The sequence below is a fragment of the Syzygium oleosum genome, unplaced genomic scaffold (assembly GCF_021117445.2).
Source record: "Syzygium oleosum isolate NSW1041296 unplaced genomic scaffold, Sole_v2.1 Sole_v2.08, whole genome shotgun sequence".
NCBI classification, from domain to species: domain Eukaryota; kingdom Viridiplantae; phylum Streptophyta; class Magnoliopsida; order Myrtales; family Myrtaceae; genus Syzygium; species Syzygium oleosum.
In genome coordinates, this window is record NW_026607492.1 from 3310753 (window position 1) to 3336854 (window position 26102).

General features: G+C 39.2%; 3 protein-coding genes and 1 pseudogene across 4 annotated transcripts; 2 read left to right on the forward strand and 2 right to left on the reverse strand.

Moving 5' to 3' along the window:
• Nucleotides 1-1508: 1508 nt before the first annotated feature.
• On the forward strand, nucleotides 1509-5086 carry LOC115685276 (uncharacterized). Its single transcript, XM_030610314.2, has 4 exons — nucleotides 1509-2625; nucleotides 2989-3390; nucleotides 4112-4329; nucleotides 4573-5086. The coding sequence occupies exons 1-4, from the start codon at nucleotides 1719-1721 to the stop codon at nucleotides 4831-4833; spliced, it is 1788 nt and encodes a 595-aa protein (XP_030466174.2). The 5' UTR covers nucleotides 1509-1718; the 3' UTR covers nucleotides 4834-5086.
• A 2972-nt stretch (nucleotides 5087-8058) lies between these two features.
• On the forward strand, nucleotides 8059-9640 carry LOC115685294 (mitotic-spindle organizing protein 1B-like). Of its 2 annotated transcripts, none has more exons than XM_030610334.2 (3): nucleotides 8059-8195; nucleotides 8289-8551; nucleotides 9435-9640. In XM_030610334.2, the coding sequence occupies exons 2-3, from the start codon at nucleotides 8342-8344 to the stop codon at nucleotides 9447-9449; spliced, it is 225 nt and encodes a 74-aa protein (XP_030466194.1). In that variant the 5' UTR covers nucleotides 8059-8195; nucleotides 8289-8341; the 3' UTR covers nucleotides 9450-9640. The 2 variants fall into 2 exon arrangements, with proteins under 2 accessions (XP_030466194.1, XP_056169566.1); XM_056313591.1 differs by having other exon boundaries at nucleotides 8060-8195; nucleotides 8318-8551.
• Nucleotides 9641-11001: 1361 nt separating this feature from the next.
• On the reverse strand, nucleotides 11002-15872 carry LOC115685401 (disease resistance protein TAO1-like; annotated as a pseudogene).
• On the reverse strand, nucleotides 14648-15727 carry LOC115685285 (uncharacterized protein At5g19025-like). Its single transcript, XM_030610323.2, has one exon. The coding sequence runs from the start codon at nucleotides 15588-15590 to the stop codon at nucleotides 14883-14885; it is 708 nt and encodes a 235-aa protein (XP_030466183.1). The 5' UTR covers nucleotides 15591-15727; the 3' UTR covers nucleotides 14648-14882.
• Nucleotides 15873-26102: the final 10230 nt, after the last annotated feature.

Here is a 26102-nt window from a genome sequence, read left to right on the forward strand (position 1 = left end):
TGCGCGTGCATGGCGGGGGAGAAAGAGAGAGACAGAGACAGATGCAAATACCGTTCACTTACCGATGCCCGTGGCTCAAGACCAAGACCTACTCCCGAGTCTCGTGACGGATGACCCTGCACGTCCTTTTGCATTCCTATTTTCTTTTAGGTTAATACCCCAAAAAATCTCAAATTGATACATCTATAACAAATTTATTTCAAACTAATTTTTTGATCACCAAAAACCCAAAACTAATTTTTTGACCACCAAAAACCCCAAACTGGTACACCTGCGATAATTTTACCCAAAACTAATTTTTTAACCGCCAAAAACCCAAAACTGGTACATTTGTGACAAATTTATCCTTCGTTAGTGTCCGTTAAATTGGATTAATATCACGAAAAATCACAAATTGGTAAACTTGTGACAAACAAAGAGGGTAAAACCCCAAACTGGTACACCCATCAATTACCACGTGTCATCAGACTTAGCAATTTGGCAGTAAAATTTAGCGGAAACTAATGGAGGGTAAATTTGTCACAGGTGTACCAGTTTGGGGTTTTTGATGGTCAAAAAATTAGTTCGGAGTAAAATTATCACAGGTGTACCAGTTTGGGATTTTTTGTGATCACAAAAATAATTTGGGATAAATTTATCACAGATGTACCGGTTTGAGGTTTTTCATGGTATTAACCCTTTTCTTTTCCTCCTGTACAAGAAAATTCTGCCGTGAATACGAAGAAGGAACAATGAAATAACACTAGTTGACCAGTCCTCGATCATACGAGCAACTTTGATCAGGAGGAAGTCGTCGGTTTGCCCATAGAAAAAAACTGTCCGAATGATACCCGAACCTGGTAATCTATTCAGTATCACGGTCTGTTCAAAGTAGTGAAGAGCGATTAGCAAAACCTCGTGCCCCCGGAACAAGCGAAGGTATATCACAATGGACATCTTGGAAATTCTACGCTCGAGCTTTTTTACTTCGTCTCGTACAGTCGACCCTCATAAATTTGGTCGTACAGCTAGTATTCGTATGCGGGCTAGCTATGTTAACATATGCCGGGAGTCCGACACAGAACTGGTTGCGTAAACCTTGTTTCGCAACGACAGCGATGGCAATATGGAGCCAAGTTTTTCTAACATTTGATTAAGATGAAAATTCAGTAAGATCCCTATTACGTTGTCACGATGGATGCGTCCACCAGAATTCGAAATTGATATTTTCCAAGCCGGTTGCTTTCCGCTGCTCCAAAACTTGATTGGTCCCCAAGTTTGGAAGCGTGACATATTTGCGGATCTTGCAGGTTCACTCCCCATTGCTGGATAAGATCAGGAGACGAAATGTACTTATCTATTGTCCCTCGTGCTGGATAAGATCCGAGTAAGCAAACAAGTGGCGGAACATTTAAATATACCCCTGAAAGGGCTAGTCAAGACATGTACCGTCCATATTCCGCGCCAAGACTCAGTCTTCCTTGTGAAGTAAGTGTCAAATAAATTATTCCAATCCTGCATGACCAATGACCATGACTCACCAGAAGCAAAAACAGTATTGTTCAACTCATGGAATTTTTCATTGCATTGGTTAGCCATCGGCCGGCTTGTATATAATACCGCCTTTGCCTGCGTAAAGAGATTCGAATTAAGAACCTCCATAAGTCTATGGTCTTCTAGGATCAAGAATGGAGGAAGTCCGTCGGGAGATATAACTGATGAGTTGATTGGATAGACAAATGGCTTTGTATGGCTCTACTTGGTACCTGATTGAATCAGCCCTCCTCCCAAATGGGTTACGGAAGTGGTTTTATTTGAGCTTCTATATCCACCCTCTCTTTCTCGTTGCATGCCTGATTTTTCTCTTTCTCAAGACTCCGTTAGATTGGGTCTTGTCTCTCATCCTAGCCTTGCTCAGGATAGTTCTGTTTCCGGGGAGTCATCTCTATGGTTCAGCTAAATGTGCCGTCTTCTATTGTTTTCGGTCCAATAGAGTCGGTGACTATCAAAACGATGGTCAAGAGGTTGAGCATCATGAAGTTTTGGAGACCGCCGATGAAAGTGTTACGGAATTTCTGTCTTATAGCTTCTCATTTGCAGCATCAGCTGTGACATGCGAGCTAGAAGCAGAGTTTATCCCTAGGAAATATGAGGAAGTCGAAGAAGAGCAAGTTCGCTTCGAAGATGCTACAGAGGAGCTCGAAGTTGAACCATGTATTGTTGTTGATGCCTGTCAAGATGACTTTAATGTTGATGACAATGAGTACATGCGCACTTTGTCTAGTCCTGAAGTTGAAGTGAACTTGAATGAGCATGCGTCTTCCTTTTCAATGTCAAACTTAGCAACAGAAGAAGGTTTCTCTATGGACGAGTGTCCGCTTCCGAGTTCGGTTTTTGGTAGCTTGGATTTGCCCCCTTTGGGCTCTGAACCAGTAGGCTCTGATATTTTGGCAGAGACACTGGAAGAAGACACCGATGTAAATCAGTATTCAACTTCGACCTGTGAGACTCATGTTCCGCCACTGTCAATGCTTAGAGAAGTTGCCGATGACGATGGAACAATCGAGGCTGATCCCTTCTACAGGACGTACATCGAGCGCATGGGATGGTTCGACACCCTCAATGGCGAAAGGACCTGTGGAATCAGTATGTTTTCTCATCATCACATTGCATAAGAAGATATCCCCCATGCTATGGAATCTTTCTTTGTTATGCATACCATGAAAGTTGAGAATTTTATTTCTGTTATGCATACCATGCACAACAGAAATAAAATTCTCAACTTTCACACGTCTTACAAAATATCACGTCGAACTGAACGAAATACGATGCATACAAAGTGACTTTTTATCTGCGTTAGCAAGCAAGCTAAAACTTGGGTCAGAAATATTGCTCATTCAAGATCAACACGATAGTTTCCATTGATGAACAAGACAAAGGGTTGCTTAATTTTTTAATTTTTTTTCAATATTGACTATTGACCGAGTTCGAATGGGTGTCATTCTGTAGGTGCGATGCTGCAAAAGGAATTGGGGACTGCTGGTTCACCTCTGAACAGCATTGAGTCGGCCAATTTCACCATCCCTCAATTCTCACTAACCAAACTCTCGAAGCAGAGACTCTTGAGAAGCATACAATGCGACTTTGAGCTGGTCTATGTGGCTCAAGCATGCTTGTCATGGGAGGCTCTCAATCACCAATACCAAAAGGTCCAAGACCTCACTCACTCTCCAACCTCTTCTCTCCAATCCGCCTCGGTATTTCACCACGATCTGGCGGGTGAATTCCAAAAATTCCAAGTCCTATTGGAAAGATTCTTGGAGGATGAAAGGTGTGAAGGGAAGAGATACTTGAAATATGTCCAAGCAAGGTTTTCTCTCAAGAGTCTCCTCCAAGTCCCTGAATTAACAGGTATATTACGAATTTAACCAATAAATCTTGAATGACTATACCTATAACATATTGTATTGTTCAGGCAAAGTTTATCCATGATAAGACTGACGTGTATTTTCTTGAATTGCTTGGGGAAGTAGCATCTTGCATGGAGATGAACTTTGTTTTCTGGTTCTCAGGAGGAGTAAAAGCGACACTTTAGCTAATAGGCTGATTTTCCACTTCTAAATTGAGGGGGGTCCATCTCATTATCTCACTCCTGATCTATCAAGTTCTTTTAAGAACAATATCTCAGTCTTCATTTGACCTTCTTACCAAAACATTCATGTATGCTTATCCTTTTGAAATTCTACAACATCTTACTTGCACCCAGATAAAAAAAAAAATCCACGGATTGGAATGCATTCTCTATCTCCCTCAAGTTTTATTATGTGGATGTGCAATATGTCCAATAGTTCCTCTAACTGCAAATGACTCTTATGTTTTCTAACCTTCTTGATAAGATCTCCATGACAAACATGATTGATGAAAATCACTGTTCTCATGAGAAACCTACAAATCGCGGAGAGACCCTTTTACACAGCTAAGCAATTGAAGATGGACGATTTTCTGGTGGTCAAGACCGCTTGTGAAGAATATTATCTTTTATGGCGGTTGTTAAAATTGAAGATTGCACTCGACGCATATAAATTTCAAACTTTTGGGTATTTTCTTATATGTCCTTCCCGAGTGATTTCAGGAGGAAAAACGGTAGGAACAAAAGAAGCAGCCATGGACCTGAAAGAAGTTGCCAACGCCATAGAGAAGTGCATATGGGCCTTCTATATTTTCATCAAGACTGATCACGACAATGATAAGACTTGGTGGAAGCTCAAGAACTCCTTGTGGAGCTATTCACCTGTTGAAGATCCTAGAGATCTCCAACTTCTTGCTGATCTGAATCAGACACACCGCAAGGTGAAAGTTAAATTTCAAATTTTGTTCGCTCCAACTCAACCATTTTTAGTACCAAACACACACCCCAATAACAAGAATAAAATTCTCGTGTCGGCATAAGTTATCTCCATGCACGCCTGCATTTCCAATCTTTTCTTGAAGAGACGTGACTTGCAATAAAACTCGTCTCTTTCCTTATTCGCCCCGTACAAAGTGGAAAGCTCGAAAACGAAGTTGGTAAAGATTTTTTTATTGTTCTTGCAGAAGACACTAGGGTTGAAGGATTTGCGAGGGAAGCAGAGGTGTTGGTTGAAGAAGAGAACAAAGATTGGCCCTCCTGCAGAGTCTCAAAGGAAAGAAATTTTGCTCACGCTCGTTGACTTGGGCCTTGCTTCAAAAGTCCTTCACATGTCCACAATCTCCTCTTCTCAGCTCAAATGGTGCCAAGCGAAGCTCGACAACATCTCATTCAGAGAAGGCAGGCTCATTAGGTCACCGGCATTCCAATTATTCCCATTTTCCTGACCACAAGATGCCTCTCTTAAATTAAATTTCAAGTCTAAGGACTTCCTTTTTCACTTTTACAAGAAAAAGGGAACTTCTGTTTTCTTTATGCATGTCTTTTTGGAGTCACATGCAGGGTTTGCATATATATAAATGCATGTCTTGCTTTTTACAGCTACATGCAGTTCTGGCTACATCCAGTGAAGGCAATATTCTGTAACTTGTACAATGTAACATGTAGCATGCGAATTGTATTAAATTATGATTCACGTCATTTGAGTTTATTCATAGTGGTTGAAAGATCACTCTGCAACGACATACTTTAATCTAAAAGCAGAATATATTATCTCCTTGCGGATCAACAAAAACTATATGATTAATTAACAGTTGATCAAGGCCCCAGAAAACAACTTTCCGTCAACAACACAATAAAAATAATCTTGTCCCCTTCCTTTTTCGTTTCGTTTTTGGTGCTATAAGATCTGTTATTGCAGTTGTTCCAGTTTATAAGGGCAGTCATCTCACTTCTATTGTAAGGACATGACAGAAACATGTGGGCCAAATCCTTGAAAACAGTACTTGAATCGACTATTTCTGGAACCGGCTCTTGACTCATCTATCAAATCAAGAGCTCCCTCCAATGAGGTTTGAGCAATTGCAATCGACATTACTAGGCACTGTCAGTTTAGGGAAAGTCCCTCGCTCTAACCACGTGGGTTTCAGTTTAAGTAACTTATCGTCTTTCTGAGAAATATACACACATGGTGATTTGGATTGCTTGGGGAGAATATCTCTGCGCCACGGCGTTTCGGGTGATCACCTACTATATGATGTGCGTAACAGGTTTACAAACAGCGGGCAAGACACCTCGCACAAGCTTTATTATTGATTGCATTATACATTTAGAATAACTTAGTTACGGGCTAATAGCGAAGACATGATCTTGAGGGTTCGTTCAAGTGACGAAGCGTCTCCATCAACTTCACTCAAGATCCAAGTTTGTATCACCCCACCTGTTTGTCTTCTTGGACGCACAAACTCGTGTGCTTTGATAATTACACAACGGCCTTAGGGACGGGGCACTACCACATTGAAGCACATTGACTAGGGATTAATCGAGCAATCTGAAAGCATCAGGATGTTTCGTTATTAGCAGGAAAACTGAAAGACATTGCCTTGAAGAAAATAGGGAGTGAAAATTTTAGTTCCACGGTGTAGTATAGAGGACTGTGAAACACTACAACTGCTTCTTTAGTTCTTCTCAGCAAGAAACTGAACATTAGGATAATATAAACAGAAACAGCAATAAAATCTAAGAAAAAGACTTCCCAGAAGCATGAATTCCGTTGGAAGGCACTGATGCACCGAGCAGGCTCAAAAAGTTTGAACCAGATACAATTATGATACGAACAAGAGAAGTAGTAACCTTAGAATGGATGATTAGGCCAAGGGACATCTAGTTTCCTAAGCTTAATCATTAGCTGATTAGTAATTTTAATCGCCTCTGTACTTCATGCAAGAGGCACATTCCATCTCTCCCCTCTCTACACAACATCTACTCTATAGTGGCTAACTGATACAGTTCAAGTGAACCAGCAGCTGGAAAAATATCAACTAGGGCTGACATCACGAAAAGATAAACAAGACGATAGTTTTAAGATGCGCATTCATGAGTTACACGTTCAGAAAAAGCCAGTTCAGTAAACCGGATGATTCAGCAGCAAGCCAAACCCAACATTTTCTATTTCCTTTTGCCTTAAAAACTCTTCCCTTGGTGTTCTAAAACTGCTTTGCATCCCTAGATAAAAAGAGTTTGGGCTGCAGTATGAATCTGGCACCTTGATGAGGCTTTGCCATTCGAAAGCCTTAAGGCCGTTCCATCGCATTCTTATATATTTCCCAACGAACCAGTAGCAGAGAATTTCAATTGCCAGAAGAAATGCAACAATACTACCTCCTTTTATTCATCATGGCCTTTACGGCGAATTGACATTGCCTCATTGCTACACATCTCTCATGTTGCTTTTGCTCCACAAAGATAGCGTAGTCAAAAAGCCCCGACAATTACGTTGAACGGTATATAGCAAGTTTAAACTAGAAACCTAACAGGGCAAATTCTCTATTATATGATGAGAGGATAACTTAGATAAGAAACTCTAAGTACCCCAATTGATTAGAAAATATGCAAACATCTCATGGAAAACCACGAAATAACCTAGGGCATAAGCAATGTGAACTTCAGCATTGCAAATGCATCTGCAAAAACAATAACTTTGAAAATAACAGCATAGACAAAGTTGGTAGTGGACGCTCCCCGGCGTAAACTAAGTATAACTAGGATTAATCAACCTTTTAGCGGAAAAACCAAAGTTGCTGCTACAGCGACCAATCCTTGATGAAAAATTAAAAACTTATCACTGCAAGCAATGGAATAGTGCTCTCTCTAGAAGTAATGACATGAACATCAACTCATCCAAATGCAATTTCTAACCAAACTAAACATTTCTCTAGCATAACACCATTCAGCTCTGCAAGTGCATTATAACAAGATAACTCATGCCATAAGTAAAGGCAGTACCATGTAAACTCAGAATCTATAGGAACCATAGGGAAACTAGTCATAACCCCACAGACAACTAGCATATTCCTATACTGGAAAAATTTACATTTAAAATCATTTCGCATCAATATGATATCTGTAAAATCAGATCTTGATATGCAATTACGCTGAAAGAAAATGATTGAAAGTGCTTGATCTCATAACATCAAGGACATGTGCTTTTATATCAGCGGTAGATTGTAGTACATGCAAGATCATCACAATAACATTTTCACTTTCAAAAGAATTTGTTAAGTTTGCTTAACATCAAGTGATTCGATTTTCTCAAAACGTTATGATAATTACCGGGATATTTCATAAATTCAAGACTCATATGTTTGAAATGAACTTCTCCATCGTAAAAGAGAATGTATTGCATTCTACCCATATATGAGGTCGGAGATATTTAACTCTCACACCACAACTTATGATTGAGAAATTATAATCGACGGATATCGACGGAAAAATATTAGCAATCCGCCGTTTACTTATGCAATAGAATTTCTTTTCGAACTAACGATACGCCCAGTTTATTGTGTTTTACGTAATAAAGTGAAAAATACATTAGGATATGTGTGAGTCAGGAATAGTGAAAATGAAAGGGAAAAAGAGTCAATTTGTTAGTAAAATCTTTTGAATCAGCTACTTCTACATCTTCCGCTCTTCCTTCGCTCTCTTCTTCTTCTTCTTCTTCTTCATTCATTCGTTCAACAAGAGAGTCGCCGGAGAGCGCCGCATCCGGCCGTCCAGATCGCCGGCGATCGCAGGCTAACGAGCGATTCTGGTAACCCTTGATCAAATTGTGCTCTGCGGCTATGGCTTTTTTCTGGGGTTTTTGTCGCTTAATGCTTTGAGGGGCTTGGCCTGTAACGAGCAGGCTATTTCGATTCCGGTCTGTGTGGGCAGATCGACAGTATTGATCGACGGGCGATGGACCAGGAAGCTGCCCGGACCGCCCGGGAATCCCTGGATCTCGCGTTCCGCATGTCCAACATTCTCGACACCGGGCTCGACCGCCACACCCTCTCCGTCCTCATCGCCCTCTGCGACCTGGGCGTGAACCCTGAGGCGCTCGCGGCCGTCGTCAGGGAGCTCCATAGGGAGCCTTCTTCATCCGTCACGATGCCGAGTCCGCTTCAGGTTTGTGCCCATTTCTAGCGAGCATTAGCTCTTGCAGACAATGCCGACATTCTCAAATTACCTTAGCATGATTCATGATTCAGCAGAAATTTGAATAGGTTGTCCTGATTTGCATTACTTCTATTCGTAGCATTTTGGGTATGCTAAAAATTCAAACTTTTTGGGTATGTGACTCTTTTTGAGCCTTTGAAGTTCAGTTTTTCCATACAATTTCTGCCCCTGCGAGAAAATGGCCAGTAAAGGGTACAAGGGGGTCTGTATACCCTCTATTTTTTACTAATCTGGATTCTGGAGGACAAAGTTCAAAAATTTTGTGGTCGGTGAATTGGTTGAAGGCCAGGTAGACTAATAAAGAACTGAGGAGCTCTTTCATTTTTTCTGTTAGTTAGATCTGCCTGGTAATCCTAAAGTGACCTAAGGTATGCCGCTCCTTAAAGGAATTTTCCCTTTTCATTTGCACAGATGAATATACTTGTAATTTAACAATCTGCTATTGGCCCGATGGTGCCACTGTTCCCTACATCTACATTCTTTTGCGAAAATACTAGGTTAATTGGCAGTTGATGATACATATGAAGAATTTGTTGTGGCGCCATACTTTACACACGCGTGATTGGCTTAGACATTAGTGCCGCATCTCTTTCAGGTAGATTGTTAAGTTCTTGCGATTATTTAGAGAGCTATGGTGCTAAAAAAAGAAAATATTCAGACTGGGCGCATCGATAAGATTTCCATATTGTTCTTTAGATTTACAGTTTCCGAGCAATGGATACAATTCTGAATGGATGTCAATTTTCTCTTGAATCCTCCTTGTTGTGGAATCCTGATATGTTGAGCAACCACGGGCCAAATATTGACTTGTGTTTTCATTGCTACTTTGCAGACTCAAAATCAGTGACAAAATGCAGGTCTTGGATTGCAGTGACAGTGTGACTGAAGATTGGGTAATGCAGTGCTCTTTTTTTCAGGGGCAGATTAGTTGTTCCTGGACAAATCCTAGCTTCCTATGTGCAAATAAAGATTTCTGGTCCTCTGTTTCTCTGTTTGAAGAGATTCTCCATCTTGAAGATGTTACCTAGTGGGTTGGCGCATGCGTGGCTGGTTTTTCAATCCGCAGAAGTTTGTACTTGTCTACTAGGAACACCCCAAATACAACTTGACTAGTTGTGAATATACTTATCTCTACCTATATGAACGCAGCCGAACATGTTTGTAGAGTTCTGTGGAATTTTAAGAGTTCTGTGTTAAATCAATGATAGTTCAGTGGATCAAACCTGTTGCGACTCTTCCGCATCGATTTAAACACTGAAACTTGACTAGGTTGTTTCTTTGTCTGAAAGGAAAGAAACATGAAATGCAGTGACGATTAGGCGGGAGTCGTCACTGCTTTATGGCCTTTATTACTCTGTTTGTGTTCTTCTGGAATGACTGTTTCATTGTAATCTATTTCTGAAGATTGTAGTAAACCTTCTTGGACATCGATCAGGCAGCTGACTCTGCTGGAAATATGATTAGACTAAACTTGCCCTTTATTAACTCTTCCCTCTTTCGAAGCTTTCCTCTGTTCCCTTCATTCGGAGCTATTTTCGGGAACTCTTAGCTTAGTTAGCCCAATTCACATGAGCCGTATCAGTCAATTTGCATGTAAAACATGTGTTGTCATCTAATTTAGATCATATTTATATTACTTGTTCGTCAAATATGAGCTCTCTTGTTATGTAATATTTTATCGGTATTTTAGTAGTTTATTTGTGAAATATGGCAAAATCCTTTTTCGTGTGGGTTTCTGTATGTTATTCAAATTTACCTTGTTCTTATCTACTATAAAGTCGTATGAATGACGCCAAATGGCGAACTTTGTTCTCATCGATTATGAAATAATCAAGGATCAGATTCAGGATTTTGATCATATTGTCAATAAATTTCCAGATATGTTTACAACTATACCCTCACGAAGTATTATAAATTTGAACTTTTTATTAGGTCCGGCTTAAAATATATTTACACATTCACCGTTGGATGATTGATATACAAAATAATTTAGTTAAAAAATAAACTCGAAACACACGTATCACTCATAAACAATTATGTTAGATATCTATTCTTGAAATATGCGCAATCGGGTAATGTAACTTAAATTAAGAGAAAAGAAATTTTAGAACGAGATAGAATTATATTTGCCATAGATGTTTGATCATTCATCTAATAAAATTTATAGATACATGTCTAATTATTTTTATTTGTCATCAAAGTATGGATGGCTCTATTATTTCTTGTACATGAGAGTTTAACGTGGCTTAATGTCGCGATCTCTTTACTTGATTCATCATGCAATTAGCTTAACTTGATGTTAACAAAAGAGAGTATATAGGGAAAATCTTTCAAGTATATTAAAAAATTCAGGTATGTAGGATATCTTCTGATACAATTTTCGAATTGTATCCTTGAAATCCTAAACTCAGAATCTTTCAGCCTGACACAGGCAAATCTAGAGTAGTGGCAAAAGTTTTGTGTATCCATGCTGTTCAAACAACTTTTGCCTCAAATCATCATCCATTTCGGGCTCATGATAGTCCTCACTTGTTTCCATTTTCCATGCTAGCAGCCCAGAAAGATCCACCACAGGTGTGGCAAGGACATATAGTTTCGATAGGTTCTTCAAATTTGAGAGATCAAGTGTGGTAAGTGACGGACAATTTACGACATGAAGCTTTGAGACACTCGAAGGAATATGTGGCATGCATCCCAGAGCGTGGCACCTATAAAGATGAAGAGACTTCAAGTGAGGAAGTGCACCTAATTCAGGAGATAGGCTAGTCATGCGTGGGATCGTCAATGTCAGGGCTTCCAATTTGGATAGCCTCCCAATCCACCAAGGCATGGGATCTTGAAGTTGCACCAACTCGGATGGGCCAGAGGTATCATGCACTCCCATTGATAGTAACAATTGTTTCAGATTGATCAGGCTTGAAAGATCAGGAATTGTTTTTAGATACAGATACGCGATCGTCAGAGAAGGGAAGCTTATGGGAAGTTTAGGCACTTCGGACCACCATAATTTCAATTCTTTCAGATTCTCCAAACTTTCCATAAAGTAAAAAATCTGCGTGATTCCCGTTTCTAATAGATCCAACTGAGTCAATGATCGTAGTTCAATGATGGAATGTAGAAGTCTGCCCATTTCCAAGCATCCATTCAAATGCAAGCTTTTAAGGTTTGTCAGCGCTTTAATGGAGCTTGGTAGGTGAGTAATATCTGTATAGTCCAATGAAAGCTTCGACAAGGAAGTTAGACAATTGAGTGAATCTCCTACTTTTGCTGATGTTGAAATCTGAACATGAGAATTCTCCAAGTTCTCCATACCCCACCAATTAGGAATTTCTCATATGGAAGTTTTATAAAGGAGAAGTTCTATGAGAACTGCTAGTCCACCCAACACTAGTGGTAGATAGCGAAGATCACTATAGAAGTTCAAATTCAAGAGAACCAAGTACTTCAATTGACCAATTTTATGACAAAAAAAATAAAAATAAAACTGACCAATTGACGAGTCGATTTCACCTAATCTTTCACATTTTCGGAGAATCAGTCTCTCCAACTTTAACAATTTGGAGAAACCAGGAGTTTTGGTCAAGTGCTCACACCCGGAAAGGTTCGGAACTTACATTAAATCTGTTACATTAAGGAAACGTAAACACTGATAAGAAAACTTCTCTAGAGCTGAGGGTACCTTGATATGTCTCCATCCGTTCCAATCGTGAGTGATTTTACACCTTGAGAAATCAAGAATGACTAATCTACGCACCGAAAAATACCTTCTCTTGAGTGTTCATCGGGAAAAATTCTGCCAAGAGAGCCATCCATCTTAAATTTGGAAGGAGTTGGTTCTCGCACAGTCTAAAGTCCATAGACGAAATGATCAAGTTACGCCAAAGAAGTGTAGCTTGGGAGAGAAAACGGTAAACATCGTCACAAGCAATGGGTTGGCTGTCACAAGCAATGGGTCGGCTATCAACATGAAGAAACCTTAAATTTGGCCGCGCTGAAAATCCTTCAAGAGTAAAACGATACTCTGACCAATCCTCAAACTTCAAAGAGAGGGCTTCGAGCTTTTCGTTTCTCTAAAAGAGCAAACAAGAAAATTTAAGCAAAAGAAGAACCCGGTTAGCTAATTAAGAGAATGATGTAGGTCTTCTTTGAATTTGAGGCAAAGTTTGTAGCTAGATAATTGGGCATATCTAAAGATTTTTAAGTTTGCTCAAAGCATTTTTATGGATCAATTTGGAGAGGACCGACCATGGGTTTTGAAACTTTGTATTTAGTACTCTAAGAAAAGTTCGTAAAATACGTGGAAATGTTAAAATTGTGTATGTTGAATAAATTGTGATCATTTTCATTGAGGGGAAAGTGCCCCGATTACTAAAATGTGATTTCTCGCACACAAATGAAATCGGACCCAGGATTTCCCTTCTCCCTTTGTAGTATGTCCAACACGTCATTGTGATTCCACAGCCTATTTTTCTTATCTAACACCCCCAACTTTTCCGAGAAACAATTTTTCTACCAAGATCTTTCAGTTGATCATGCATCCACAATTTATTATCTTCTCCAATTTTAATTAATGCATCAACCGAAGAATTTCAACACCTTCTGTTGGGCATAAACAATAGTCTTCCCATATCTATATTACCGTATTCTTATCGTATCCATTGAAAAGACAAGCTATATCAAGAAATATTTGTCTCTGACTAGGATTTAATGCTTCATAACTTATCATCAAACTTACTAGACTCTCTTGATGCCACCTTTTTTCCACTTCACCAGGTAATCATCCCACATTTCTTTTCTTTGTCCACATAATGATAAAGCCAAACACATAACATAACCTCAGCATGGCAAATGCATCTACAAAAACAATAACTTCGAAAATAACAGCACAGACAAAGTCGGTAGTGGGCGCTCCCTGGCATAGACTAAGTATAACTAGGATTGATCAATCTTTTAGCAGAAAAACCATAGTTGCTGCTACAGCGACCAAACCTCGATGAAGAATTAAAAACTTATCACTGCAAGCAATGGGATAGTAATCTCTCTAGAAGTAATGACACGAACATCAACTCATTCAAATGCAATTTCTAATCAAACTAAACATTTCACTAGCATAATACCAATTCAGCTCTGCAAGTGCACTAAAACTCAGAATATATAGGAACCGTAGTGAAACTAGTCATAACCCACAGACAACTAGCATATTCCTATACTGAAAAATTTACATTATTAAAATCATTTCGCATCAATATGATATCTGTAAATCAGATCTTGAATTGCAATTACACTGAAAGAAAATGATTGAAAGTGCTTAATCTCATAACATCAAGGATGAATGCTTTTATGTCAGTGGTAGATTGTAGTACATGCAAGATCATCACAAGTTCTCTAAGATTGTAATCAACATTTGCGCACTTAGATCTCGATATGCGAATACACTGACAGAGAAATACTAAAAGTGCTTAGTTTCGTGACAAACAAATACAGTTATATCAGTGCCAGACTGCAATACAGACAAAGTCTTCAGAAGTTCTATAAGTAATGTAACCCATGATAGTGCAGAAGTCCGTGTAAGGGCATCTTGTGGGGAAGGAATGTGTTGCACATGTAGAAATATGATCATAACAGTTCAAATGCTGACGATGAGTCATTCATATGCTTTTCAAATAATAACCTGCAGCAGCAATAAGATGCACAAGCATCAGTAATCTCATTGACCCCAGCAACTCAACTGATTAACCTTGATATGTTGCTAGTGCTATTCACTATGAACCAATGGTGCATCAGAAAGCTCCATTATTTAATTTTAGCAGATGCTGGAAAGTTCTTGAGATGTATAACTATGAGGATAGGTGGAGATGCCGATTCGCTATGCACTAAGAACTTCAGTAATTATCTTCATGTTTTATATACATGATGCTCCACTAAAGAATAAAGCACTCAAGATACTGAAAGATTAACCAAAACCTAAAGCCCTGGGTGCTGCATCAATGATAAGCTGCATATAGATAAGGCACTACCGGTGAGGGCCATAAAAAAGAAAGGAACTTTTGGTCACAAAAAAGTAAATCAATCCATAAGTGGCTGTGTTCACAGATAAGCTGATGGAGGAAAGTGTAATGATTAGGTGTATATAATCCCCACAAGTTTTTGCAGTGAGATAAATATTCGCAAATTATTATTCATACAAGGCTAATCATAAAAGCCCCTTCTCTCTGTTATGATTACTCTGTCTGTGCTATATAGTTCCCCCAAGCCAAGCCAAACCAAACCAAACCCATTTCTATTTCTTGATCTTTCGCGGCTTCTTCGGCCCCGGAACTTCCAATCTACCAACAGAACACCCACACCTCGCTCTAAAAACAAGAACGGCCCTCCCGTTCTGCGGCGCCATCTTCTTCAATTCCGCTTCGAGTTCTCGGTGCTGGTTTGTCGGCAATTCGAACAGCATCCTCTCTGAATCTTCCTTGGCGGTCGAGTTCTTAACGCACTCCTCCGTCTCCAGCTGAATATCGAACTCGGCCGCCTTCCTCAGTCCCCGGCAATTCGGGTTCCCGCATTTCCGATCCAAACACGCCACCAGGGCCAACATAGCGAAAGCGGCGCAGCACACGCTAAGTCCTATCGATCCATAAATCAACGGAGCCTCAGCAACCTCCTCCTTGATCACGCTCGTGATCGGGCCCACGTTTTCGATCAGCTGGACGGCTACGAACTTCACATACGGGAACAGCAGAAACCCGCAGGCACCCACGACAGCAATCAGAATGACGACATCGACCGCAGCCGATCGAGATCCATGGTGGTGGCAAGACGACGGCGAATTCGATCGGCTCGCCGCCGAATTGAGCAATCTCCTATTCCTCTGGGAGAGATAGCTGGCTTTGCCCATCCTCGAATTGAGGAACGAATCGACCGAGTTAGCGGAACTCGCCATGAGCCCCAACTGGTCAACGAGCTTAGCTGAGTTCGAGCTACGGAGATGGACCATCTCAAATTGCACCCACAACCGGAAAACCGAAAACCAACAACGATACCCGAAGGATCCGATAATTTACACGAAAAAAGCTTCGAAATCTGGATCGAACACGGAAAAAGGATCGAAATTCGGATCGACCCACCTCGTCAAACTCGCAAAGGATGCATCTTTCGGGTCGCTCGATCCTCGAAGGCCGTGAAACCGTCGGTGGGTCGAAGCGAATTTGGCCGAGCGAATCCCACAGAAGAAGGGGAAGATGATGAAGGAAGGGAGGAAGGAAGGGGGAGCTTACTTAATAAGAACGAAAGGTGCTGAAAGGAGCGAACTTTCTCGCTGAAGTATGAAATGGTTAAATGCCGGCTTGACAGGTTCAACGCACACACGCACGGAGAGAGAGAGAGAGAGAAAACCAAAGAAAACTATAGAGAGAGGACAAGAAGAAGAGGCGATCGCGTTTTGCATTATTATTATCTCCTAAGACGATTTTTAGCAAAAAAGAAGATTTTTTGGTTCTACAAACCCAAAAAAAGAAAAAATAAAAAGAAGATTTATTTCTACTCTCAATCAATTTATTAAAGGAAAATTTTAAATAAAGATCCGAAGTGTTTTCATTTTCTCAAATAAGGGCATGAAGTGGACTTTGTGTTAAATGAGGGCCTGAAATGAACTTATGTTCTCAAATAATGACCTGAAATTGCTATAATAGTTTCAAATAGAAGCCTCACCTCGCCGGCCGGCCAAATTTTCCGGCCAACCAAGGGCATTTTTGGAAGAAAAACAGGGGGCAGGGCTGGTAGCCAGCCCTCCCCACCTGTGGCCGCCGCCTTGTCGCAGGTGGGCCGGCGGCCATAGGCGGGGCTGGCCTCCCCCTTGTGTTTTTTATTTATTTAAACTTTAGCTTTTTTTTTTTCATTTTTGAGTTTGTTTTTTATGGAAAAAAACTAAAAAGGAAAAAAAAATAAAAAAAATCAAATAATCAAAAAAATTAAAAGGCGAAAATGCCCTTGACTCCGGTGAGGTGAGGCCCTTTTTTGAGACTGAGATGGTCACTTCAAACCCTTATTTGAAGCAAGATTCACTTTAGGCCCTTATTTGAGAAAATGAGAGCACTTCGATTCCTTATTTGACACATGGTTCACTTCAGGCCCCTATTTGAGAAAATGAGAGCACTTTGGGTCCTTATTTGGAATTTTTCCACTTATTAATTTCGGAATTATATTAATTATTCTACCATTGGTGTATTATTCATCGTGTAATATATAAAATATGCATTGATGATTTTGTTGCACTTGCTGAAATTAAACATGTGATTCCGACCGACTAAAAGAGAGAAGGAATTAAGGATGTAAATCAGGTGCAAAATCTCATGTGATGGGTGGGGCTGTGTGCAATGTTGTTCCTAGTCATAAGTCCATGAGATATATCGTGATTCGAAAGTTATAACATCTACTATTCGAAAATGTGTTGTGTTTTGCGTTCTCACAACTAATCTGGTCTGATACTACCCTGAACGCGGTGGGAATGAAGATAACACGAATTGTTATTCGCAACAGTGACAACGGGGATTAAAACTCGCAAACACGCTCACGAGCACAAAATTAGAAAAAAAAAACCCTCATAATTATATCATTGACTCGAGAAGGTAATTTGTCTTACCAGAAAACAAAATGTATATTTTATATCTAGAAGGCCCGACGAAAATCTTGATTCAAATAGGGAAAAAGATGAGCTAATGAAATAAAACATCTTATACCGCTAAATCTAAAAAATCTTAAAAGATAATCCCAAAGATTGAATCAAATCCTCCAATATGCTGCAATATATGCTAAAACTAACAAATGATAAGGAAATAAACTACTCAGAATCTTGGAAAAAAAATTTCCACGTAAGGGTGGTCATACTTAACCCGGCAAATAACATGACTAGAATACGGCACGAAGTCAGCGAGTTTAGGTTGAGAGTCATCATGTTCCAGTCGATTCGTGTCAACCGGCGATATCATATTAATAATCGTGTTCGTGTCCGACCCACTAGACTCAAAATTGACCCGAATACTCTGTTTAAATTAACGGATTGTATGTGATCCGTTTCAACATGATTAGTTAAAGTCTATTTTTTTCATGTTATTTATTGTTAAGATTTAAATTCGATGATATTTCATTGACTTTGAACATATCTTTCAATTTGATTCGATGATAATTTGTTGACGGGGTTATTGTAATTTGTAAGTAGATTTTATGCAAACTCGATGATATTTCATGTCAAGTTCGTGTCGGTGAATTGATTTCCGTGACATGATGGGTTATGCAATCGCGTTAGCTTGTCAATCTGCCATTTTATCGTTTTATATGTGTCGTGACGTGTTAGCTCATTAAGTTTTCGGTTGTGTTCGTGTCCAGTAGGATGATACGATTAACAAATCATGCGTTATTAGAAGTCAAAGTGTAAATTTTGCAAAATTAGTAAAATAGTCAAAAGTTAAAAGGTAGATAACAAGGCACTAAGCCCTCATGGACACGACTTCCTCCTTTGATTCGACATTGTTGCTCAATCTATGATGACCAATGTGGGCAATTTCACGGGTTGGTCGTTTATTAAATATATTGGATACGTAATAGTCACAAATTTTAAAATATCGATTATACATAATACCAAAAAAATCAGTATATAAAAATTACGATAATCGTCCAAAAAAGTGCTAGACTTAGTGTACGGCGGCCATTTGAGTGACTTTCTAATTTGGCCAATTCAATCTTAAATATTTTATAAAATCGTTGAACGGTTTATGACTAAATTAGCCAAATCAAGAAGTTTAAGATTGGATTAACTGTTGTACAATGAATTTAGAATTTTTTTGGAACAACTTTATCTCAATGATTACGAAATTTTACAATCAATCATTTAAATTTTAATGATCAAGCGTGGGACACCTTCGTGCCTTTACCCACAAAATCTTATTAGGTGTTTGGTTTTAGGAGCTTTTCATGGCTTTCCCTACGTAGTCTTATTGTGGCCCCAGATGAGTTACAGACCGTGAAATCATTACGTGCGCAAGGAAGTCACGAAATTTATCGAAACCCTACCTAATGAAATAAATTTAGTAGATAGACAGCAGCGTTCGTCATCGACTCAATCATTTTTTGGTCGACATTCAATTTGAAATGCGTAGGGTCCGTGCTAAAAAAGAAAGAGATTATTCGAAGGGATGAGTTTGATGCTTGACCGTCCTACCGATTTCAAACATAATGAAAGCTTGGAACACATGTGATTATCAAATGGAAAAACAAATTGTTAGGAGTCAGAATCCGACTATATCTCAGCATGCATGTGAACTTTCTAAGCTGCGTGAATTAATTTCCACATGATAAACATGCGATTTTTAGGAATAATTCAATCTACGACTTGAGTAGACCCGTCAAACGGGGTGAGTCGAATCGAAAATGATCCGACCCAAATTGACTAATTTCCATGCAATATAAATCTAGTGACCTATATCGTCATTACACATATTATTAAAACACTTTCATATTTAATCAAATCTAGGAAAACTTATACTCAAACAGATGTGAGAGTGCGGAGAAAACAAGCACAAGATCAAGTGAGGGCGATAGAGAGTTAAGAGAGGGTCATAGAAGTAAGTTGGGTCTAAGTAAGTTGTGAACCAATTTAACACTCATATCAGTTTAGGTTTTACCATTTTAAATCCATTCATAACTTATTTACTGACTATAACTAACCCATTTAATAACTCAACCTATCAAATATGGATTAAGAAATGGTATATGTAGGGGTGGGTAGAATCAGGAATCGAAAAACCGGTCCGGTTCTAGGTTCTATAGTATGTAGGGTAAGTTTTAGGTTTCAAAAATTGAGAAATCGGTTCTGACAGGCATAGAACCTGGAACGTGTCTCTGTGTTTTTCTTGTTCCATGTCTTTGTGCAATCCTGCAATATTCCATGACGTCCGATGATGAGCATGTAATATGAACTACTAATATGAGCTTTCCTATTCGACGATATCCATGATTGAGACTTTGATACGGGAGCATTCGACTTAACTGCATCGACAAAATCAGCACCATCAATGTTCATTCAAGCAAAAGGTAGATTTCGGTCTTAACATGCTTCGGTCTTAACATGCTTCATTGGATCATTGACAAGGAGACTATTGACCAAGTTTCCAATTATTAAGTTGTCGATTCTTCCCTTGACGTTTAAAGCTATTGTTTCACAAAGAATAGTTGCTGATTTCAATGCGGATCGACAACATATCGATGGGAGGTTGTTCTAAGCAATTTCCTCTGACATTTGTTGATTTATTGAGGTGATTATCCTCTCATCAAGGCCAAAGCACGAATTTTGAAAGATGAACCGAATGGTTGAAGAGTCAATATTACAAGTCTCAAAGTATTTGTTGCTATTCATAGTTCCTAAACGTCATTGATGCTTTTCTAAGTTCTTAGGTCTTTATGAGTCTTAATCGTTATGCAAGTCTCGAGAGTCAAAGTACTAAGTTCTTTGGATTTTATTTGCTTTCTAGTTTCCAAGTCTTTTAATGTTTGTTTATTTCCTAAGTCTTAGTCTCTCTTTAAATAGAGGATTGTTCCCCATTGTAATGAAGAAGACTTTGATGAATGAATAGATGAGATTTTCCTCTGCGTGAGCGAATTTCTTTGGAGAGTAGATAACTCCTATATTGGTTTTTTTATCCTTGGAGATTGGATTACTCCTCGGTAGTGAGCCAAGAAGCACTTTATCCTCGACTGGCGATTTACCCTTTAGGCCCTGGTGGTGAGCTTCTCTTATCCCGAAATCCTTTACCCTTAGCGGGTGGCTTGTACTTTAAGCCTTGATGGTGAACTTCATCGATCTCGATCTTCATCCTCGGTTGGTAGCGCGTACTTTATACCTTGGTGATGATTGTAATCTATCTTTCGGTTACCTTTTTACCCTTCAGTAACTATTCCAAACACACACCCATCCATACACATAACCCATAAACCTCATTTCCGAAATCACTCGCCCACGCACGCATCAGACTTTTACTTTGTTATTGTTTCATATTTTTCATATGTCTAAATATGAGTTGTGGTCAATGGATTGTAACAGCCAATGGTGGTCATTAGAAGTTATGTTTCATTGCAATAATTCAATTAAGAATACATGTGTTACCTAGGTAGACCCTAGAACCGACTTTGAAACCTGTGACTGGGTAAGTTCTAGGTGAAATCTGAATCGACTTTGAAATCGCTCACCCTTGAGTATATGACCCCTTTTAACAGGTTTAGATTCGAGGGAGAGATTAGGACGAGATGCAACAAGGAAAATTTCCCAACCACGGGTGGAAACAAACCTTAATTTTCTCAGCAAAAACGAGTAGGAGGCTTTGTCTTGCAGAGCGGAAATTTTGACCTGCAGATGTTGGCCACGTCGCTTAAATGCATAGATTACTCCTCTTCGGGAATTAGGTCAAACGAGCGAAACCTTGGAATTTCCGATGTCATGATTAATCCCACGAAGGATTCCATCGAAAGCCACGTTGAAACAACAGCGGTTTTTAGCACTTTTTACGCCGTTCAGTTCTTCAATGTCCTTCGAAGGAAAGTGTGGGCGTTTTGGTCAACCACACTAATCAAAAGAGTTCAAGAGTCTAACGCCACGACGTCGGCCCTAGGAAGATGGCCACATCTGTGTATCAAAAGTCAACAAGATCTAAATGTTTGACATTGAGCTCCGGTTTTGCCAACCCAAGAAAATAAAAAAGTTAGGCATATGAAAATTGGTTTAAAGCATTTGATATGCCAATTGTTCAATTGATTTTTATTGATGTTTGAACATGACCGGCTTATCTTAAATGTCGCCCCCGCGGCACGTTAAAGTGATTGGAGCAACATAGATCTCCGGTCTTGACGGCCGATGCTATCATTTGTCCATAAAAATCTCGGTTTTCGAGGTGAAATTAGAACCGCAATGGAGATCGTAGATAATTGTGCTCTTGTGTCGTATATGGTGCAAAATTTTTTGATTGCCGCTGTCAATTGATTTAAAAGTCATTAGGAAGATGCCACTGTCGGCTTATTTAGTTTTGTGGTGTCGTTATCGTACACGAACCGAAAATATGCAGATACAAGGTTGCCGGTTTTGTTCTTTTTTTCTACATCGAAGAAACTTCGATAGTTTTGTTGTCAATGCAAAAGGTAACACGTATACTTCCTTTTCTTTTCCCGTTTTTCTTCTTTCTTATCCCTTTCTTTTCGACATATGAAACAAATCTCGACACAGCATGATACACGTTGAAAATATTCTCCTTCTATCACAAATCTAGTAAAATAGGATTTTGCTTTATCCTCTTATCGTCGAAAAATAGACATCGATGTGCACCTTCAATAAATTCCGATAAAAAGGCCGAATTATATAAGATAGAAAATTTTAGGTTCTCTACTCCAAGAGTACTGCGTCGCCACCTACGCCCAACCGATTACTTTATTTGCATCATTATGTACATAGAGTAAGCTTTAGTAACGCGCGTACGAGGGGAAACTCGGACGCTCATAGAACGATACGACATGGACAAGAACTTGACTCCAAGACGAAACTGTGCATTGCGATTTATATTAATTTCGTGTATGTCAAGATCATGTCAGTCTGCTCGACACTACCAAGAATGGGTTTTTGGCTTTTGTGGCCATTGAATTATGAGTTAGTACCACGAAAAATCTCAAATTGATATATTTATGACAATTCTATCAAAAATTAATTTTTGGATTCCCAAAAACTCTAAACCGGTACACTCGTAACATATTTACTTTTCGTTAACTTCTGTCAAATTTTATCGTGATGACAACGTGAAAATCCATATTAGTTTGGGGTCAATTTGTCATGTTTGGGGTTTTTGATGACTCAAAAATTAATTTGGGGTAAATTTATCAGAGGTATACCAGTTTGGGATTTTTCGTGGTATTAACCCTTAAATTATCTACTTAACGAAGGCTGGCTTTCTTTATTTTGCGGAAAATGAATGATTTGGAAAATATTTTTCAAAATATAATCGCTTGTATTGATTAAAATAATCTGTAATTGAATGATTTTTTCATTATCGACAACAATTTATATCTTAATAATTTCGCGAACGATGAAGATATTGGAAAATGAATGATTTGAAAAATATTTTTCAAAATATAATCGCTTGTATTGATTAAAATAATCTGTCATTGAATGATTTTTTCATTATCGACAACAATTTATATCTTAATAATTTCGCGAACGATGAAGATATTTTTCATCAATTTATTTTTGTAAGTGATTCAAGCGATTATTTTTTGAAAGATATTTTCCTAACCATTTGTTTTTCCACGAAACGAACGCACATGGAATCTTTTACGAGATTCGTGATTTAAGCACCTTCACAATTTACCTGTACCCGTGCTGATTAACTCGATTCTTCCGAGTCATTTATTGAAGATAGGGTTACTATCACGAAAAACTCCAAACCGGTACACTTGTGATAAATTTACCCCAAATTAATTTTTTGACCACCAAAAACCCCAAACTGGTACACCTGTGATAAATTTACCTAAAACTAATTTTTTGACCATCAAAAACTCAAAACTGATATATTTGTGACAATTTTACCCTCCGTTAAATTAGATTAATATCATGAAAAATCACAAACACGGAGGGTAAAATCCCAAACTGGTACACCCGTCAACTGCCACGTGTCATTCAACTTAGAAATTTGACGATAAAATTTAACGGAAATTAACGGAGGGTAAAATTGTCATAGATGTATCAGTTTGGGGATTTTATTGGTCAAAAAACTAGTTTTGGGTAAATTTGTCACAGGTGAATAAGTTTAGGGTTTTTCATGGTATTAACCCTTTAAGATATATTGGCAATATGATTCCATCCACGGGACATATGACTTCATTTTGAGAGCGTTTTCATCACTCTTTGAACCGACACGTACCGTCAATGGGGTGAAATATGAGGGCTAATCTTTAACCCGGCACGGTTTGCACGGATAAGCCCGGAGCCAAACGACAGCTCCTCCGCAGGGCCCGGCGTCGCGTGAGCATGTAGCAAAAGCCGCTAGGATTGTCCTCGTCCGCTCTTATATTCGAAGGCAGATCTGCCAGAACTCGGATCGAGTACACGATGTCACGTGCCGTCCCTCCATCCTTGCATTTCAACGCGAGTCATAAACCATCCTATTAAGAGACCGAGATGGTGTAAGATGAGTACGCACTCTTTATTAAAGAATCGTTCTATTTTCCTCCGATTAAGAATCGTGCTCTTCGATCCTCGAACATGTCCACGTGCCCTCTAGCGTCGTGCCGATCGGATATTAGGAAAAAAAAAAATTTCCACGATTCATGTCATAAACAAATCCAGGGGGAAAAAAAAAGGGGGTGCGCGATGAGAGAGAACTAATAGAAAATGATATGGTACATCTCCAAAAAGGCAAGAGAGGACTCATTTTTGATCACGCTTTCCAGGGCACTTTATGACACAATAGTTTATATTATCTTTGGTTTAGCTTTTGCTCCATCGAATTCAAAAGCTGCATTTCGACCCCAAAAAAAAAAGAAAAAAGGAATTTCAAAAGCCGCACGACCAAAACGGAAATCGTACGGTCCACCTTCTCCCGCGCGCAACGGACACGTGTCGGATTCTCGGCAGATTATGCGCCTTCGCACAAGGGGAAATCCTCAGCCACTAGAAGCAGATTCTTTTGTGCCCTTTTTCTTCTCCTCCTCCTTTATTTATTTTTTATTTTTTTAAAAAATAATTAATTAATTTATTATATTATTCTTTTACGAGTTTTTTTTTTTTGGTATGCTTTACACGCGCGATCGATGAGGAAGCGTGTGGGGTTTATGGAAACGATGATGATAAGAGTTGGTGGCGGGCGTCTCTCCTCACCGCTTTGCTTTTAAAGGGGGGGCGGGGGGGCCCACCTAGGGGGGGAATATGGATCTGACGTGGCGGGGGGGTGGGGGCCCCAGCCCACGAGGTTACGTGGCCGTCGGACGTTGACGTGGATTCAATGCAATGGGCCTTTGTCCTTTTCCTTTCTACTACGAGGAAAAGGTTCCTCCTCCTTTTTTTTTTTCTTTTCCAGATTTCCCCGCCCAAAGTAGTACTCGTGAAGATTCCACACGTCGAAAATTGACGAATATGAAAAGAAAAGAAGAAAGGTAAATCACAAAACTTAAGAAAATGGTCATCACGATTCGCAAAAATCAAGTTCGCATTAGCTCGATTACCGAAAACAAATACATAAATCTTCTTATCTTGCGATGCTAAAGTTCTCGTACTCGATCTCACTGAAATTAAAAAAAAAAAGGCCGCTTTCTATAGTAGCAACAGAGATAGATAGTACGTGGACGATAGAATAGATCAAGCGCAGTTATATCTTATCTAAAAAAATTTGATCAAGCGAGGGGCTTGATTGTAAAAAAGAAATCTAGAGCATTTTAAAAAAGAGAATCGTATATAGATTAATCGCCAATATAGCCTAGGAATATATAAAAGAAAAGGGGTCCCCAAGCTTTTAGGATTGTTGCACCCCCTAACCCCCAACCTCAAGTTCTTGAAATAGGTTGCAATATATCGCTTGCCATTGACTCTGACCAAATTTTACTTGAAGTTCCAATCACTCGACTGCATGCAATTGATTAAGCGAGGGGAGGATTTATTGCATAAAGCACACACATATAAAAAAGTAGAAGAATAATTCAAAAAAATAGACCGTGTGCGATAACATGTAACTAAAAGTTCCGGCAAGAATTTAATTGGCGTCAACACCAAAGGCACATCGATAGGCAGTTCCGAGACATACTTTTAAGTAGTCCCCATTTTTTCCCCACCTGCATAGACAGACGATACATGACCGATTTGCCTTCCAAGACAAATCACGTGCGGTTACATGGTCAAATCGGCGATAAAAAAAAAATTCGACTGGGGTCGACGGTAAGGGTGACACCCCCGTCACCAATTTAAAAAAGGAAAAATGACATAAATGGTCTATGAACTTTCACCAAGTATGCGATATGGTCCCTAAACTTTTAATTTGTTCAATATGGTCTCTGATGTTTAATGTTGGAAGGATAACATCGGACATTTTCAAGTAGTCCGGGAATAATTTGAACATATACAAAAAATTCAAAAATCACATTAAATAAATTAAAAATTTAAAGATCATATTAAATATTATATCAAAGTTCAGAAGTCGGGGGGCAAAATTTACAAGAATAGGGGTTGGAGGGCAAGGGATGGTAAATTCTCTCGGAAAAGTGCTGAGTAGGATTGAAAGGGAGAATCATCAAAAAAGAAAAGGGGGAAAGAGATCCTTGGAGGCCACAAAGGAACTTGTGGCTCAGAATTCTCCCCAGTCGGTGACGTGGCACCCCCACCTCATTAAACGGATCAAAAGACCCACGATCCCCGAGTCCACTCAACTCCTCTTCCTCCCCTTCCTCCCTTCTCTCTCTATCTCTCTCTCTAAAAAGTTGCCATTTTTTG

Bases quoted from the DNA above. Each gene is read 5' to 3' on its own strand.
- LOC115685276 (XM_030610314.2), top strand. From the start codon at position 1,719: ATGGCTTTGTATGGCTCTACTTGGTACCTGATTGAATCAGCCCTCCTC. The intron at 2,626-2,988 runs GTATGTTTTCTC...GTCATTCTGTAG, and splicing joins CGAAAGGACCTGTGGAATCA to GTGCGATGCTGCAAAAGGAA. The intron at 3,391-4,111 runs GTATATTACGAA...GAGTGATTTCAG, and splicing joins CCAAGTCCCTGAATTAACAG to GAGGAAAAACGGTAGGAACA.
- LOC115685294 (XM_030610334.2), top strand. From the start codon at position 8,342: ATGGACCAGGAAGCTGCCCGGACCGCCCGGGAATCCCTGGATCTCGCG.
- LOC115685285 (XM_030610323.2), bottom strand. From the start codon at position 15,590: ATGGTCCATCTCCGTAGCTCGAACTCAGCTAAGCTCGTTGACCAGTTG.